The sequence below is a fragment of the Rhincodon typus genome, chromosome 30, assembly GCF_021869965.1.
Source record: "Rhincodon typus isolate 14 chromosome 30, sRhiTyp1.1, whole genome shotgun sequence".
Lineage (NCBI taxonomy): Eukaryota > Metazoa > Chordata > Chondrichthyes > Orectolobiformes > Rhincodontidae > Rhincodon > Rhincodon typus.
Window position 1 is genome coordinate 29200915 of NC_063361.1, and position 19630 is coordinate 29220544.

At 40.7% G+C, this 19630-nt stretch overlaps 1 protein-coding gene across 1 annotated transcript in view; it reads right to left on the reverse strand.

The window, feature by feature from the left end:
* tbx21 (T-box transcription factor 21) overlaps positions 1–19630 on the reverse strand; it is a 41559-nt gene that overhangs the window by 12323 nt on the left and 9606 nt on the right. The window contains exon 2 of the mRNA XM_020527548.2: positions 6512–6666. Within this exon, the coding sequence (XP_020383137.2) occupies positions 6512–6666 (155 nt within the window). The remainder of the gene's footprint in view (positions 1–6511; positions 6667–19630) is intronic.

Genomic DNA, 19630 nt, shown 5'->3' on the forward strand with positions numbered 1-19630 from the left:
TCTGCAGTTCCTACTATCTCTGAGTGAATTAAATTATGCTGTTTTCACTAAGCAGGAATTGACTATCACCACCAAAGATCAATGGAGAAATCAGGAAAACCATTTTGTGCAGTAAGTTAAAAACCGAAAGAACTGCAGATGCCGTAAACCTGGAACAAAATCTGAACAGTTCTGAGGAAGGGTCACCGGACCCGAAACGTTAACTCTGATTTGTCTGCACGGATGCTGCCAGACCTGCTGAGCTTTTCCAGCAACTTCTGTTTTTGTGCAGTAAATTGGTCAGAATGGAAACAAAAAATGCCAATAGGACCTATGGGATGTGGAAAGGGAAGTCATAAAATATTAGAAGTATCCAGGAAGAGGGCATGGGAAATGAAATTAATTGGAAACTGCTTTTGGAAAATAGGTAAGAGAAGAGTAAATGGCTTGCTTCTATTGTGTGAAATGATGAATCTGCAATCAGCTCTGCAACATTGTCAGTCTATCTGGTACAGTCCCTGATGCTGGGAGACAGTGTCTGTTGCCTACTGTAGTGAATGGAATGAGTGTCAGGCGGATCTCATTGACTATGAAATCCCTGATTGGGGTGGTTAACCTAGGCCAATTAGGGAGCCCTGGCTGACAGATGTAAACAAGAGATTCAGAGAGTCCACTGACTCTGAGCAGGCTGGTCAGTCGCCTTGTACTGTGCACATGTAAATAAAGGGTGATGTGACGGGATACCAGCCTCAGCACATCATTTCAGAAGGCATTGCATTATGAGCTGCAGAGCTACTGATAATTTAAATCAAGCACCACTGATGTCCAGAGGAGACTCTCTGAAGGTCACTGTGTCACACATCCAGCAAATAATCCACAATCCAATTCCAAAGGAGAAGCATTGGTCTCAAAGCGTTAACTATTTTTCTGTCCCCACAGACGCTGCTGGATCTGCTGAGTTTTCCGACACTGTTTTTATTTTAAATCTCCAGCGTTTGCAGTATTTTGCTTTTATTCCACTGTTCCTGTTACTGAATTGAAAGGATGATTTGAGATTGGATTTAGTTATCTCTCTCTTTATATTGGTGAACTGCTGGTGACGGCTGTGTCATGTGGCTCTGATCAAAGGCTGGAGTGGTGCCACCCAAAATGGCTGCCACTTTGATCCCAAAACTGCTTTGTGTTGATACGGAAGTTGTAGTATAACTGCACCCCTACTAATTCATCACATTTAGAGGCCATATAATACAGAACGTATAATTTAGGGAGCTCTGATCATTTCACTGCTCTTTATAAAATAGATTTCAGAAGAGAAAAGAATCACCAGGGACAGAGATATTATACAAATTCCCCTCTCTGCTGTTTCAATGGCTGAGTTGTAAAATTGAAAATGATAGACTGTTATCTCCATTATAAGTAATTGTAATTGGAGTTGGGCTGTTTAAAAGGCGATGTCTGAAAACAATTCTTTACCTAAATAGTGGTTGAAAACCAGAATTCTCCACCATCAAAACCATCAGAGAGGGAGGGGAGAGGTCAATTCGAAATGGAGATTGACAGGTTTTGTTTTAATTAGCTAAAGTCATTCATGATATTGGGGCCAAGATAACAAGATGAAGTCAGCTACAGGGCTTTCTTTTTCCTTTTTATATCCAGAAATTCTCTTACGCACAACTGAACAGATATTTCCCATCACCAAATCGCCATGACTTTATTTTTTGTTTTTTCTTGTTATCTGCCACCAATAATCACCCGCGTAGCCAATTGGATATTTAGAAGCAAAGCCCGTTATGGATAATGCAAACCATCAAAAGTACAAAAACTAAAATCACATGGGATTCGTGGTGGGCTGGCTAGATAGATACAAAATTGGCTTGGTCATAGAAAACAGACGGTAGCAGTGGGAATAAAATTGAATCAGAGATAGTAGGAACTGCAGATGCTGGAGAATCCGAGACAACAAGGTGCAGAGCTGGATGAACACAGCAGGCTAAGCAGCATCATAGGAACAGAAAGGCTCATGTTCTGATGAAGGGTCTAGGCCTGAAACGTCAGCCATTCTGCTCTTATGATGCTGCTTAGCCTGCTGTGTTCATCCAGCTCTGCACCTTGTTGTCTCGGTAGCAGTGGGAAGGTGTTTTTCAGAATGTAGACCGGTAACTAGTGATGTTCCACAGGGATCCATCTTGGGTCCTCTGTTGTTTGTAGTATATATAAATGATCTGGGGGATAATGTGGGTGGTCTGATTAGTAAGTTTGCAGATAACACAAAGATTAGTGGAGTTGCTGATAATGCCGACAATTGTGAAAGGATACAACAGGATATAGATAGATTGGCAACTTGGGCACAGAAATGGCAGATGGAGTTTAATCCAGACAAATGCGAGGTGATGCATTTTGGAGGATAACATTTAGGTATGAATTATACTGTAAATGGCAGAATCCTTAGGAACATTAACATACAGATGGATCTGGGTGTGCAGGTCCACAGTTCCCTAAAAGTGGCAACACAGGTAGTCAAATTGATTAAGAAGGCATATGGCATGCTTGCCTTCATTGGCTTGGGCATGGAGTACAAGAGTTGGCAAAACATATTGCAGCTATATAAAACCTTTGTTGGGTCGTATTTGAAGTATTGTATGCAGTTTTGGTCATCACATTACCAGAAGGACATGGAAGCTTTGGAGAGAATGCAGTGAAGGTTCACCAGGATGTTGCCTGGTCTCAAGGGCATTTTTTTTTTCCTATTCATTTTGTGAGATGTGTGCATCGCTGGCTGGCCAGCGTTTCTTGCCCATCCCTAGTATGGCTATGGGAAAAGGTTAAAAAGACTAGGGTTGTTTTCACTGGAAAGATGGTGGCTGAGAGGAGACCTGATGGAGGTTTACAAAATTATGAGAGGCACAGATAGGGTGGATAATCAGAGGCTTTCTCCCAGGGATGAAGTTTCAAATACAATGGGGAACAGGTTCAAGGTGATAGGGCAAAAGTTTAAGGGAGATGTGCAAAGAAAGTTTTTCACGCAGAGAGTGGTAGGAACCTGGACTACACTGCCAGGGGAAGTGGTGGAAACAGGCACACTGAAGACACTTAAGAGGCATCTGGATGGCTACATGAATACGGAGGGAATAGAGGGATATGGACCGAATAAGGGCAGAAGGTTTGTTTTTTAGTTTAGTCAGAGCCTGATGATTGGCGCAGCCTTGTGTGTTGTTGGAGCTGCACCCAGGAAATGGAAGGCTATTCAAACACACTCCTGACCTGTACGTTGTGGATGGTGGATAATCATTGAGGAAATAGGAGATCAGTTCCTCGCAGCAGGATTCCTAGCTTCTGACCTGCTGTTGTAGCCATAGTATTTATATGACTAGTCCAGCTCAGTGCCTAGTCAGTGGTATTCTCAGGATGTTGATAGTGGGCCGAAGGGCCTGTTCCTGTGCCATAGTTCTCTTTTGATTTTGTGAGGGAAGGTTAGGGAGAGCAGGAAGGAGCCTTCTTCTGTTAACTCCCACATTCACCTCACCTCCACATTCTCTCCTCTCTGGGGTGTAAATTCAGCGTCAGTAACTGTTGCATGTGATGCATTTTTGTAACGCTCTGAGTCAAAAAAGGTTTGTCTTAAACACAAAAACCTAGAATGACACTCCAGGGCAATACCTGACAGAGTCCTGCACAGCTGGAGTTACTACCTTTTGGCTGAAATATTTAATCACATTTTCACAGCAGGACTTGACAGAACCCATGAGACTGTTTCAAAAAAGAACATGAGGGTTATCCCTGATGACCTGGCTAATATCTATCCCTCAACCAATATCACTGAGATCACCGACCCATTCTCACATTACAGTCTATGAGACCTTGCTGTGTGAAAATTGGCTGCCACAACAGCGACCATACTTCAAAAGCACTTTATTATGTAACATGCTGTGTAAATGCACATATTTTCTACCTCTCATACCTATCAGGAAACTTTAATATTCAGCTTCTGATTGGTCAAAGGTTAGACACCTCTCAGCCATGAAACAGCAAGGTCCAAGATTCCTGACCCTTCAAATAACAACCGTTTTAGAATGGGCATATCTGTCTGGCTCTTGAGAACAACATCTTCCAGGCAATGACCATCTGCAGTGAGCAAGTATCTAACACCGCACCTTGGCATTCAGCAGTATTACCATCACTGTATTCCTCACTATCAACATCCTGACAATACCACTGACTAGGCACTGAGCTGGACTAGTCATATAAATACTATGGCTACAACAGCAGGTCAGAAGCTAGGAATCCTGCTGCGAGGAACTGATCTCCTATTTCCTCAATGATTATCCACCATCCACAACGTACAGGTCAGGAGTGTGATTGAATAGCCTTCCATTTCCTGGGTGCAGGCAATTGATGGGTGCAGCTCCAACAACGATCAGGAAGCTTGACATCATCTAGGATGAAGGGGCCTGTTTGATAAGCTTTAGGCTTTAATAGCGTCAACAGTCACTCCCTTCACGACAGTCACACAGTGGTAGCAGTGTATACCGTGTACAAGATCAACCACAGCAACTCACCAAGACTCCTTTTACACCACATCCCAAAGCCATGACCACCAGAACGGTGAGGGCAATGGATGCAGGGGAACACCACCACCTGCCAGTTTCCTTTAAGCCACATACCATCTCACCTGGAACTATATCACTGTCCCTTCACTGTCGCTGGGTCAAAATCCAGCAATTCCCTTCCCAAGGACTGAAGTGGTTCAAGAAAGTATCTTACCACCACCTTGTCCAGGGCAATTAGGGATGCACAATGAATGCTGGACCAGCCAGTAATGCCCATATCCATGAATGAATGAACCCCCAGTGGTTGTCCTGTGCTCTCAAGGCTCACAGTGCTGTAAGCACTAGCTCCTTGCTATGATACAGCAAGCTGAGCATGTAAAATTGCAGCCCAGTAAGACCCAGAAGAGAGAACAGAAGTCACTAAGAAATATCCACCATCACAGCTTTCCAACACACATCTCCTGTATGCTATCATTATAACTGATGTCAGTGAATATTGTGCTGTTTGGAACAGTTCCAAATTATTGATGCGCTTGGCATGAATTAATAATTAAACTGACAAGGGAAGTTGTACCTGACAATTGACATACCACACAGTGGATATGAATGGAATGCAATCAGATGGAATGTGGAATATAGATCTATGCATTTGCCAAAGACAGGTCAGTCCTGATGATGCAGATGTACTGTGTGAGGGGCTTTCTCTAGTTTCTGACTCCTTCACAGAATAACGCGATGAAAGACCGAAAATGCAATGGGAACTTTTATTCCACAGTGGGTTTCGTTTTCATTTGCTTTCAAATTATTTTCTCCCTTTCCTTAGTACAAAGTGGGAACGCTTTTTCTGTCTCTCCTTTATGGCTTTGGTCAGATGCCCTTAGATCCTCTATGGCCACTTGGTGGTCAAGAACTTCAATGTCAGGAGAAAGAGGGATATAGTGTCGAACCTTTTTGACTTGGGCATATCAGGCCAAATGCAAAAACACCAAATTTCATGTCAATTGCAACAACCTCTGATTTAAATGTTTGTCCTTGAGTGTAAGATGGCAAGCTTTGGTGACATGAGTCTTTTTGCAGCTGTAATCAAATGGGAGTTACCTGGGTTTCTGATATCCCTCCTAACTAAACAGCATTCAGTCCTTGGGCAAACAATTATTTTGACTTTCCAGCAATTTGGTGAAAAAAGAAAGGATTTTGTTGTGGTTTTCATATTCTCAGGTCAATTCAAAGCATTCAGTTATTTCTAACAAAAAAACTCATCCGCTGCCAATAGGGCCAAACGTAAAGTATTGCATCTCCAATGAATGACTGTAGTAATAGGATACAGTTTAATTTTCAAAACTGTTTGGAACAAGCAAGCTTCTCAATTGCATCGCTAAATGTTGGCCAGTGCTCAGCGAAGCAATATTGTATCATCAGCATATGCCCCAGGTATCTGATAACATTTAATTTTCAACATTACCCATTGGCCTTAACATTAAAGTGTGGTGGCCTGAGTTTGTTTCATCCTGCAGTGTATTAACACAAATATCTTAAAGAATGTTAAGTGAAATCACTGAAGCAAAACTGTTTCCACTTTGGCGAGTAAGACTACAGAATTATATATGTATCTGTGTCCGTGCACAAAATCCAGTAGCAGCTGTCTTTTCTAAATTCTGTCATCTAGAAATTATCATGGACAGTGCCTCAAAATGAGTGATAGCTGATCAGCTGCCTGTTATATACAGAGCCTGATGTACAGTGCCATTGACTGCACTGGAACTAAATGGCTGCATATAATGATGGGTGATCTGAAGCGCTCCATTTTGCACCACCTCCTGAGATTAATTTCCAGCACAAAATGTGTATCGTGTGCCAGGAAATTACGTGTTTTGGACCACAGCATACATAACACCCTTTCCTTGTAAAAAGATTTAAAGCACAGTGCAGTCTATTCTGGCATAGCGCCCATGGGTGTTCATGCCTGTCGCCTCTGGTGCACTAACCTTGCATATTGCCTTCTGCTTTGCCACACTGTACCCACTTTCCTCCCTGGTACCTCCAGTGATGCTGATCTGCCAGGACAACATCCACATAAATATTATAATGAACAGAAGGATCCAGCCCCGTGATGTTAAAACTCAGGAAAGGAAACATCCGCCTGGAAAAAGAGGGGAACAAGAAAGGTCAATACTCTGCACATTTAAAAGAGAATAAAATAAACTGCTCAACAAAATAATGATCTTCCTGTCACTCAGTCTAGAGTCACATTGTTGAGGGAATAGTCTCTATTTTTAATTCTGTACTTCTCACTGTGATTGTCAATACCAGGGATGGACGCAATGATTAATCAGATACATAATAGCTTGGTTTCCTGACCAAAGAAAGCCCCTCAACTCATATCATAAATTCTTGGTCCATTATACACATATATTTATATATTATTTGGATCTGGCTGTATGCAGATCAGCTACTACATTTCAAAAATTACAATAATAGCTATACTGCTTTTCTTAAAGCACTTTGGGACGTTCTAGGGTCACCTAAATCATTTCATTCATGAAGGAAAAGGTCAATAATTGGAAAACGTTAAACTAAAGAAAATCAAGCTGTTTCTTTTTTAATGCTGCAACCAATAATTTATTATGAAACTGAATTAACAATAAGCCTGATAAGAAAATAAAATCTATATAAAATTAACTGGAAAATTAGTAGCAGTCCTTGGATAAAACAATAACAGTCTATATTTATATCACACAATCAATATAATAAACATTCCCGTAATTATTACAGATCATTTTAAATTAAACTATGACAGACTTACATAAGAGGAACAGAGGGATCTAAGGGTGCATGTCTACAGATCCCTGAAGGTGGTAGGACAGGTTAACAGTGTAGTTAAGAAGTGCCTTTATCAGTTGTGGCATAGATCATAAGAGCAGGGAGGTCATGTTGGAACTGTACAGGACTTTGGTTAGGCCACAGCTGCAGTACTGTGAGCAGTTCTGGTCACCATACTATAGAAAGGAAACGATTGCGCTGGAGAGGGTGCAGAGGAGATTCACCAGGATGTTGCCTGGGATGGAGTACTTTAGCTTTGAAGAGAGGCTGGTGAAGCACAGGCTGTTTTCTTAAGAGCAGGGAAGGTTGAGTGGGAACCTGATCGAGGGAAATAAGATTATGAAGGGAAGGATAGAAAGCAGCCATTGCCCTTAGAGTGAGGATCAGTAACAAGGTGTATGCTTATCAGGTGAAAGGCAGGAGATTCAGAGGGGATTTGAGAAAAATCTTTTTCATCCAGAAGGGGTTGGGCATCTGGATTGCAATTCCTGGGAGGGTAGTTGGGTTGGATAACCACTTAAAAAGATGCTTAGATGAGTACTTGAAAAGTCATAACATTCAAGGCTATGGGCCAAGTGCTGGAAGGTGTAGATTTAGGTAACTTTTAGTCAGTTTGGACTCAATGGAGTGTAGGGCCTCTTCTGTCCTGTATGATTCTAAGATATGAAATTGAGTTATATGGAATTGAGAAATAAAGGGCACTCAACATCTGGAGACAACACCAGATGCTGGAGTGTGAGGGCATGAGGAAAAGACATCACACGTGGTGCTCTGGCTAGAAACAGGTTGATAAGAATGGAATCAGGAGAGTGCAGTCCCATCTACAGGTCTTCAGGTGTTGGTCAATGAGGCAGAGCGGAAGACAGTAGAGCAGGAAAGGTCATAATCACATGGTGAGAGTTGTTTCCGTACTGTGGTAGCAGCAGAAACCTGATTGGAGGGATTCAGACATAGAGTTCTGCGAAAGATGGGTATTTGAGAGGTCATGACATTATCAAGGACTTTGGAGAGGAATGGGAGGTGGAATGGGAGTTTGGAATGATTGTGGGTACAATTTTTTTTTGAGGAATGGGGAGCATGGTGATGGCAACTGACTTAAAAGGAGAGAGGGACAACACTTAAAAGGCGAGGGTGGTTACAGTCTTGGCTAACGTGGGAGGACAGGAGAGGAAGTTGAGTGGTCAGTGAGTTTAATGGGAATAGAAGCAAAGGAACTGGGGTGGGTGCCATTGATGAGGAGGTGGCAGAGGGCATATGGGAGATGGGCAAGAAACTAGGCAAAGATGCATGTTAAGAGCCAGGATGATTCTGGAATAGTAGATGAGAACAGGTGCCTTTAGTTTTAAAAGATTCATCCAAATCTGATTCAGTTAACATTTATACAGTGACCAGCAACAGATAACTGGGGATGCATTATGTCCCAGTCTCGTGCCTGATTTCAGCAATTTTTACAAATTTGAAAATTCCTCCTTGAAACACGTGACATGCATTGGATATCTTTTTGACAGTTGGATCAATTTTCAATTAATGTAAACTAAATGTAAACTTATTTTTAAAAAATGACAAAACCAAGTAATCAGAATAAGAAACTGAGTGAGGAAACTGGCTAAGGTTCATTGACTACAGGCTTTTTCTGACTTGCTCGCTCTGCTATGTACAGGAAAGCAAGTGGATCACATGAGTGAAACATTTTCAGTAAAAACCACTCGAGCGGAGAAAGAAAATACAACAGCCAAGTTCCATTACTGGTTTCTGACGAGACTGACGATTTGAAATGAAACCAAGTTGTACAATGATGTAAAAGATGTAAAATCTCAAGTGTGGAGGGGGTGGGTGGGGGGGTGCGGGTGGCGTGGATAGGCTTCGAGGTTCTGTCACAATGGGCTGACAATCATGTGGAGGAGCTTGTAACAAAATGGACACCTAATGATTCAGTAAAACAGTTTCCTTATTTGTCACAGGCATGTCACGTGAAATTTTGAGACACCAACAATCTAATAGGCATGGACTCTCCCAACATAAAACTATCTTAAGTTGAGTACTAAATGGCAGATCTTGTGTGATTTCTATGACTCAGTAACACTTGTACCTCTCGTAGGTTCCAGCTCCTCGATAGAAAATTGAACATAATGTCTGAGGTTGGAAAGAAGGCTGAGACCCTTTTGTATTAATTAATTGAAAAACAGCAGGGTAATTCTGTAAAAGCAAAGTACTGCGGAGGCTGGAGATCTGAAACGGAAACAGAAAGTGATAGAGAGGCTCAGCAGGTCCAGTAGCACCTGTGGAGAGAGAAACAGGGTTAATGTTTCAAGTCCAATATGACTCTTCTTGGCCTCCAAAGCATTAACTATGTTTCTCTGTCCACAGATGCTGCATGATTGGTTTAGTCTCTTGGGTGTTTTGTTTTCATTTCAGGGGACTTTGGGCCAGTTCCCTGGCCAATATTTATCACAAACTAACATGATCCAACATTAATAATCACTTTGCTGTCTGTGAGATGCAATCTCATTGAAACATCTAGAATTCTTAAGGGACTTGACAGGGTCAATGCTGAGAGGACGATTCCCCTCATGGGAGAGTCTAGAAGCAGAGGGCATAGTCTCAGAATAAGGTGGGGGGGGGAGTGGGGGATGGTAGGAGGATGACAAATTTAAAAGTAGGGTGTGAGTCTTTTGAACTCCTTGCCACAGAGAGCTGTGGGGACAGAGTGTATATTTAAGGCTGAATTACATTCTTGATCAGGAGGAGAATCAAGGGCTACAGGCAAAATGCAAGAAAGTGGACATGAGGAATGTTGGATCAGCCATGATCCTATTGAATGGAAGAACAGACTTGAGGGGACAAATGGCCTACTCCTGTTCCTATTTGATAAGGTCTTATGGGTGGGGGCAGAGAGTAAACTGGAAAGTGTGGGAAAGGAAGGGACAGGAAGAATGTGGGATAGTGAGGATTCTGATGAGATCTCATTGCTTCTATCAGTGGACCATTTTTACTGCTGCAGGACCTAAATCTCAATGTTGTCATTTAGGCTGCAGCCACAGGTTGAAAGAGAAATACGAGGAGTTAAAGCTGTCATCAAGCTGCTCACTTGCTTGCAACCATAACTGTTTCAGAGCTTGCGAACATAATATTTCAGCTGCGTCTCAATATCCCTGAGCTACCCAAGGAAACCAAGACCCATTGGATCACTTGCTACTAAATACAACTTCACAAACTGAATTTGCTTTAGCTTTGGAACAGTCTAACCTTGTAAGTCAGCAAATTGCACATCAGACCACAGTGATGCAGAAAGATAGTAAAAAGGTAATAAGATATGACTGTACATAAGCGTACAGATTCATCACATAAAATGAGTTTACTGATAAAAGGCTTTTGGCTTCCAAATCTAAAAATCATGCAGTGAAGTCAAAACATCTTTGGCCATTGCTATATACATTGGAGAACTCTTTCAACTGTAATTGTGATCATTTATTACTATTAGTACAGTACAGTTGGTGAATCATAGAATAATAGAATCCCTGGAAACAGGCCCTGCGGCCCAACAAGTCCACATCGACCCTCAGACCATCCCATCCAGACCCATTCCCCCATAACCCACCTAATCCACACATCCCTGAACACTATGGGCAATTTTATTTTGGTCAATCCACCTAACCTGCACATCTTTGGGCTGTGGGAGGAAACCGGAGCACCCAGAGGAAACCCACACAGACACGGGGAGAATGTGCAAACTCCACACAGACAGTTGCTCAAGGGTGGACACAGACGATGCTGGAGCATCTAATTTTCTGCTGCTTTTAATGTGTTGAAAAACCACTGCAGTCTCCTGAATAGATTAAATGCCACTGCAGATGGGTAGGTAATTCAGATGGTGGGATTTGGTTGACCAAACTGTAATCTTAAATGCCATCTAAGTATTTAAATGCTGTTAATTAGAGTCAATAGTTAAAACTATTGGCAGAAGCAAACTACCTTTCCTAGGTATCTTCACTGTCCACTTGTTTATATCCTATCAGACAGAGGTATCTGTGTCAAGATTCTATACCATTTATTACCTGCACACCCCTCAGTCCATCTCCCTATTATACCTTCCCAATCTGAATGATTCCAGGAAAAATACATTCAACAGTATTCCCAGATACCTTGCAGGGAAAAAAAAAGTGCATGAATCTAACAATGCACAGGAGCTCATGAAATTTCAGAAATGCAGTAAAAAAAATTGGTTAACATCATTGCTGCAGCAGCAGAAAGTCCAATCATCAAACTTAGACACCAGAACAAAATCCTGTGTTGCCTATGCTAACGCTCAGCTATTAAACTGACAAAAACAGAAATTGCTGAAACGCTCACAGCAGGTCTGGCAGCATCTGTGGAGAGAAATCAGAGTTATCCTTTTGGGTCCAGTGACCCTTCCTCAGAACTCAAAATACCTGCTGAGCTTTACCAGTGATTTCTGTTTTTGTTTCTGATTTCGAACATCCATAGTTATTTTGGTTTTTATCAATTAAATGTAACCCTGCCAGCCCTCTATCTCATGGCGATATTTCAAAGAATAGCAGAGAAATTTTCCCTACTATCTAGCCAATATTTATCCTTCAAATCAATGTCACTTAAAGGGATTACCAAGTCATTATGTTGTCACTACTTCTGGGATCTTGCTGTACACAAATTACCTGCCACATTTCCCAAAAGTAGATGATTACATGAGTAATGATTACATTTCAGAAAATAACATTGACAGAAAAGCATTTTTGGTTGCCCTGAACTTATGAAAGGTGCTACATAGATGCAAGCGCCTTGTTTAACAACAGTATGTGAATGCCTGCCTGGCAATATATTGTTGAATACTTTGCAAAAATGCCAGTGCCTAAGAACATTCTCATCGCTACAACACATGCATGTAAAATATGTGCACCTTCTGAACATAGGACAATATTATTGTACTAAATCTGTTGGAACCATTTCCCTTTTTACGAACCTTTCTTTCCTGACATCAGGGCGGACACTAATTGATCCGTAGATTCTGAGCCAACTACTCATGATGACAATGTATGATCAAATTGGAACATGCTGAAACATAGAACACTGCAATGACCAAAAGCACTCTGTGTCTCCATTCACTGGTGCTGCCATATAACACCTTACTTTTTGCAAAACATCTCCCCAAAGTAATTCACAGGAGCCTTACCAGATTTCAAATAGAGGAGACATTAGAAGGGAAGGCCAAACAATTGGTCAAAGGGTTTAAGCAATGTGAATGAGGGAGAAATGGAGAGGTTTAGAGAGGGGATTCCAAAACCTAGCTAGCTGAAGACACAGCTCTAGCGACGGGGAGAAGTGATGGAAATATGCAAGAGTATGGCATTAGAGGAAAGCACCCTTCAAGAATGGTGGAATTTTCGGGGAAAGAGCTAGGAAAAGGCAAGGCTGAGTTATAAACATGAGGATAGGAATGTAAATTATATGCACTAACTTGACATGAGGCCAAACTGGGGAGAAAATTGCATATTTTTGTTTACTGAAACGGAAGATATTTGCTCTGATGAAAATCTTTGCTCTACACCACCTCTTGTTAATGCCCACTGTTCTTGGTGAAAGAGGAAAGGAAATAGAAGTAGTTGTAACAGGAGTGTATTTATCCAATTCTTGTGAAATATTCAACCTGCGTTAATAAGAACTTTAATCAGGCACTGTGGATGCACAGAGTTGCAACTTATATTCATACAGAAAAAGTCATTTAAACTGGCGTAAAGGAGGTTATGAAATTATTTTATTGATGTGAGAATTATGACTAATTTGCAATATATAGATATCAAGTTGGATAGAAATGAAACTGTGAAAGTTAAATGTTAGGTGCCTCCGCATTGTTCAGGTCAGCAGTTGCAGTGTACACATAGAACATAAACTGCTGAATGTGTAAATTATATAGTTAAGAACAAGCTGTCTTAAACTAATGACATTGAGTTTAGACTGGCTTCCAGCATATTGCTGATGAGAACATATTTATGCTTTGGGACTAGACAAACAAGATCAATGATTATTAGCACATCTGTGAATGTCAATATCAAACACTTTTGAATGTTTCTTGTAAATTTATCTCCGAATGAGAAACAGAGGCATACAGGCCTGGAAGTCAAAAATTCATTTCTCGGTTTGTGCTGACTAAACCGATTTAACCTCTGAATGTTACAAAATAACTGACGTATTTATAAATTAAAATCTTTCAGGCGAAAATTGACAAAGCCAAAACAGAAACAAAAAGAGATGAATTAAAAGGTTAGCCAAAGAAACAGTAAACATTACAGTTCAATAAACTACCAACTCTATTTTCTGTTTAAATATGAGTAATAGCTATTGAAGCAAAGGTGAAACTGAACTTTATGTTGATAAAGAATACAGGTGCACAACTCTCTACACAGATTCATGAATCTAACACTTGCCATACATATTATTTTCCAACTGGAATTTCTTTTAACTTCATTAAACTGCAGCTAATTAAACATTATGTTTTCACAAGACTTTATTTTCTGGACTAACACTCTGACTTATTAGCTATTAATTGTAACATTGTGTAGTGCAACCTCATATATAAGCAATTGCAGTTAATAATATAGGAATTGCAACACAAAAAGTTGTCATTGTCCGTCTAGTTTATTTTCCAGTAGTCAAATGAGATAACTGAGCTTTTAACTAATCTTAGTGATTAATCGCTATTATTAAAACCCTCAATTATTCTAAAGGTTAAAGTTTAGTTGTATCAATGATACGGAATGTGTCAGAATTATTTCACTATTTTGGTTATACAGGGTGTATTGATATTTAAAATTTTCCCAAAAACAGGATTTTCTTTACTCAGCGCAAGCGAGCATTGTTGCAGTAGTTTCAATTCATTATCCATCAGGACAGTCAGTGCTGTATTCACTTTCCATGCACTTTATTTTCTTTCTACGTAAATGACAGTCCCCTCATGTGTTTTCGTGAAGCAGTTTTAATTTCTCTATACTAAATCTAATCCACACGGTCCCCATAATTCTCTAGTACATTCAAATCTTATAGCATATCCTATTCAATATTTCAGTTGACCAGCTTTATTTGATGTGTATAATCCAAACATCTAACCCTTGCAACTGTGACTTCTAGCTCCAGATCATTTAGGAAGATATTAAGCAAAAGAGGTCACAAAATAGTTATCTCTGCTAGCACCGTTCCAAGAACCATCAACTATTAAACCATAAGGCCACAAGGGTGGCATGGCGGCACAGTGGCTCAGTGGTTAGCGCTGCTACCTCATAGTACCAGGGACCTAGGTTCGATTCCATCCTCGGGCAGCTGCCTGTGTGGAGTTTGCATGTTCTCCCCGTGTCTGTGCGGGTTTCCTCCGGGTGCTCCAGTCTCCTACCACAGTCCAAAGATAAGCAGGTTAGGTGGATTGACCATGCTAATTTGCCTGTTGTGTCCAGGGCTGTGTGGATTAGACATGGGAAATGCAGGGTTACAGGGGAAGGGTAGGGGTTATGGTCTGGGTGGGATGCTCTTTGGAGGGGCAGCGTGGACTTATTGGGCCAAATGGCCTATTTCTCCATAGAATCCCAACAGTGTGGAAACAGGCCATTTGGCCCATCAAGCCTACTTAGCTATCAATAGGATCATGGTTGATCTGACACACCTCACTTCCACTTTCCTGCCCTTTCCCCACAACCCTTGACTCCCCTATTGATCAAGAATCTATCTCAGCTTTAAATATACACAAGGGCTTTATGACAAGGAGTTCCAAAGATTCATCTTTGATCATCTGAGAGAAGAAATTCCTCCTTATCTCAGTTTTAAAATAGACCACTATGCCCTCTTGTCCTAGACTCTCCCATGAGGGGAAACATCCTCTCAGCATTTACCCTGCCAAGCCCCTTAAGAATCCTGTGTGTTTTAATGGTTCAATTATAGAACTTTTCCCATACCAAATTAGAATCTGCAGAACTATCTTTGCTTAATTTTTTTGCCTGTGAAGTAAATCTGAAAGTGCTATCACATTGATTGGGGGTTGGATTATTGGACAGTCATTCCATTAATCTCAAGAGTGAAACTTGGGCTTATACAAATACTGTTGTGTCTTGAATATTTGTAAAAATTAAATTTTATTGCAAATTGTGTAAGATTGAAATTGAAATGCTTTATAATGTATTCTTACAAATGTATGAATAATGTACTTTTTTGGAAAAATATACAAGAAAGTATGAAACTGTAATGATACGAATAAAATTCTTGTACAATAATCATCCTTTAAGGCAATGTATGAAGTGAAGGAGCAACAACAACATGCATTTGTACAGTTATGTAGTAAACTGATACAAGGACCATTATAAAAGATCTGATACTGAGCTAAAGGGATATTAAGACAGGAAACCAAAGCTTAATTAAACGGTTGGTTTTAAGTAGCATCATAAAGGTAAGGAGAGATGTAGAGGGGTGGAGTGGTTTAGTGTTGGAATTCCAGAGTTTAGGACCTAGTCAACTAAAGACACGGTTGAAACTGGTGAAGCGATTAAAATGAGGGATGTGCCAAGAGATCAGAATTGAGGGAGTGCAGAGAGTTTATCAGGCTGGCACAGTTTATAGAGATAGGGACTGATTAGTTTATGGAAGGATTTTAAAATACAGTGATAATTTCAAACCATCAGTGATAATTTTGAACAACCATAGGGTGACATTTCACATCAATGACATTTTTTCAGAACCCAACAGTTTTGTTAGTTGGGTCTGGTGTAAGAAATCTGTGTCACAGAAATTACTATTTGTGAAATTTGCATTTGACCATTTGCGTAATATTCCTTTGTTTTTTATTTTAACGATGATATTACCCAAACAAAGTGAATTAAGAAATGTCCTGATATAATGAAGCATTTTCTGCAGCCATTAGGTACAAATATTCTAACTGCCTAGTGCTTTAGCAGGATGATTTTTTCGCATTGTAACCCCTTCTTACTTTAAGTTATTTTTTGCAGAATATGCAAGTCGTTGTTCAGTCTCTTATCTGCATTTAGGACTTGTTCTGATGTGGTAGATTTGCTGATGTCTGCAGTTTTGAAACGAGCTGTGTGTAAATACAGGTATGGAGGAATAAGAAGTCTTGAGGTTGGATGACCTGATTAACATGATTAGTACAGTACTGCATTATGATATTGGTCTGTCCTGCTCTCTTCCAACACCGCAAACCTTAATTTTTCCCCTTCTGTTTCAACTATTTGTTAGTGGATAGCCAATGAAGGCTGGACAAATCTAATACCTATCCAGTCTTAACTTCACATCATGTTTGGGATGGAAGTGGTATGGTTGCCGGAGGTTATTCAGTGGTGGAAACCCTGGTGGACTATTAACCTCCTTAATCCTAGGTCAAAGCCAGATAAAGCACTCATGTTGACATTTACCTGCAATCAGTCAACTCAATCCAGATTGGAATTGAAATTGGGTCTTTCTTGGGTCCCTACCATCCTGGATGGCACACTTACCATTCAATCCATTTGTAAACATTGCATTTTTCAGCAAGTCAAGGGTTGTTACTTGTACCTTAAGGCTGCTGTGTCATTTAGGGCTAAGGTGGTCTTTAGCTCAGTTGGCTGGATTGATAGTGTGCAGCAGCGGCAGAGTGGATTTGATATAACTTTTACCTTTGTCCTGATGCTCTGGAGGTTTGATGGGTATTGGCCCCAATACCCTTAATCTGGACCAGACAGTAACATTGGGTTACATTGGTTTTGCTGTGCTTATGAACATACAAATGAGGAGCAGGATTAGGCCATTCAGCCCCTCGAGTCCATACTGCTATTTATTAAGATCATTCTTAATCTAATTGTTCCCTCAAATCTGGTATTCCCACCTACTCCTGATAATCTTTCACACTATCCTTACTAAAAATTTACTCCCTTCTGCCTTAAAAATATTCAAGGACTCTGTTCCACTCCAATTTCAGGAAGAGAGTTCCAAAGACTCAAGACCATTTGTAAGAAAGCCTTTGTCTCAATTATTTTAAATGGGGCTGTTTTATTTTTTAAACAGTTTAGGCCTATACTCTCTGGAATTTAGAAGAATGAGGGGAGATCAAATTGAGGTCTTCAAGATGATTAAAGGTATAGATAAAATAGACGTGGAGCAGATGCTTCTTCTTGTGGGGCATTCTAGGATGAGGGGTCATAGTTTTAGGATAAGAGGTAGCAAATTTAAAACAGAATTGAGGAGACACTACTTCTCCCAAAGTGTTGTGAATCTATGGAATTCGCTAGATTTCTTATTTCTAGATTTTCCCATTCACCCAGTCAAGTCAGGATATTGTATGTTCCGATCAAGTCTTCTATTATTTTTCTAAGATCCAGCAGATATAAACCAAGTGTGTCAAACCTTTCATCATAAGACAACTTACCTATTCCAGATATTAGATTGGTAAATTTTCTCTGAACTGCCTCCAATGCATTTACATCCTTCCTTAAATAAGGTGACCAATTCTGTACACAGTACTCCAGATGAAGTCTCATCAAAACCCTGCATAAGTGAAGAATAACTTCACTACTTTTGTTCATGAGTTCATAAGTTCATAAGACATATGGGCAGAATTGGGCCATTCAGCCCATTGATGTCTACTCTGCAATTCAATCATGGCTGATGTGCTCCTCACCCATTTTCTTGCCTTCTCCTCATAACCCTTCAACCCATTACAGTTAAAAATCAGTCTAACTCCTCCTTAAATTTATTCACTGTCCCAGCATTCACTGCACTTTGGGATTGCGAATTCCATAGATTCACAACACTTTGGGAGAAGTAGTGTCTCCTCAATTCTGTTTTAAATTTGCTACCCCTTATCCTAAGACTATGACCCCTCATCCTAGAATGCCCCACAAGAAGAAGTATCTGCTCCACGTCTATTTTATCTATACCTTTAATCATCTTGAAGACCTCAATTTGATCTCCCCTCATTCTTCTAAATTCCAGAGAGTATAGGCCTAAACTGTTTGATCTCTCTTTACATGACAAACCCCTCATCTCTGGAATCAATCCAGTGAACCTCCTCTGAACTGCCTCCAATTCCACTACATCTTTCCTCAAGTAAGGGGACCAAAACTGTGCACAGTATTCCAGGTGCGGTCTCACCAATGCCTTGTACAGTTGCAACAATACTTCCTTACTTTATATGCTATTCCTTTAGCTATAAAAGCCAACATTCCATTCGCTTTCTTTATTACCTGCTGTACCTGCTTGCTCGTTTTCTGTGACTTATGAACGAGGACACCCAGATCCCTCTGCACTGGAGCAGCCAGAAGTCTCTCCCCATTTAGATTATAGGTCGCCTTCCCAATTTTCTGACTAAAATGCATGACCTCACACTTATCCATGTTAAACTCCATCTGTCACATTTTGGCCCACGCTCCTAACCTATTTATATCCGTTTGTAAGGTTCTTATTTCCTCATGGCAATTTACTGTCCCACCTATTTTTGTGTTGTCCGCAAATTTGGCTATAGAGCCTTCTATCTCTTTATCCGAGTCGTTAATGTAGATTGTACATAGCTGGGGTCCAAGGACCGGACCCTGTGGCACCCCACTAGTTATTCCTAGCCATCCAGAAAGAAACCCATTTATCCTGACTCTCTGCCTTCTGTCCATCTGCCAGTCACCTATCCCAGATAATAAATTACCCCATATCCCATATGATCCAACCTTGTGAATTAACCTTTTATGTATCGCCTTATCAAATGTCTCCCGAAAGTCCAGACATATTACATCTACAACTCCCCTCACAATAAATGATAACATTCTATCAGCTTTCCTAATTACCTGGTGTATCTGCAAATTAATTTTTGCAGTTCAAGGGCAAGGACACCCAGGTCGCTTTGCATCTCAGAGCTCTGCATTTTCTCACCATTCAGATAATATGCTTTGTTATTCTTCTTGTCAAAATGGACAAATTCACATTTTCCCATATTGTACTCTACTTGCCACAGCTGTGCTCATTCATTTAACCGGCAAGGTAGCCCAGTGGTTAGCACTGCTGCCTCTCAGCACCAAGGACCTGGGTTTGATTCCACACTCGGGCGACTGTCTATGTGGAGTTTGCACATTCTCCCCGTGTCTGCGTGGGTTTCCTCCCACAGTCCAAAGGTGTGCAGATTAGGTGGATTGGCCATGCTGAAATTGTCCGTGGTATTCAGGGATGTGTAGGCTGGGTGGATTAGCCATGGTAAATGTGAGGATGCAGAAGGGGTTGTGGGTGGGATGCTCTTTGGAGGGTTGGTGTGGACT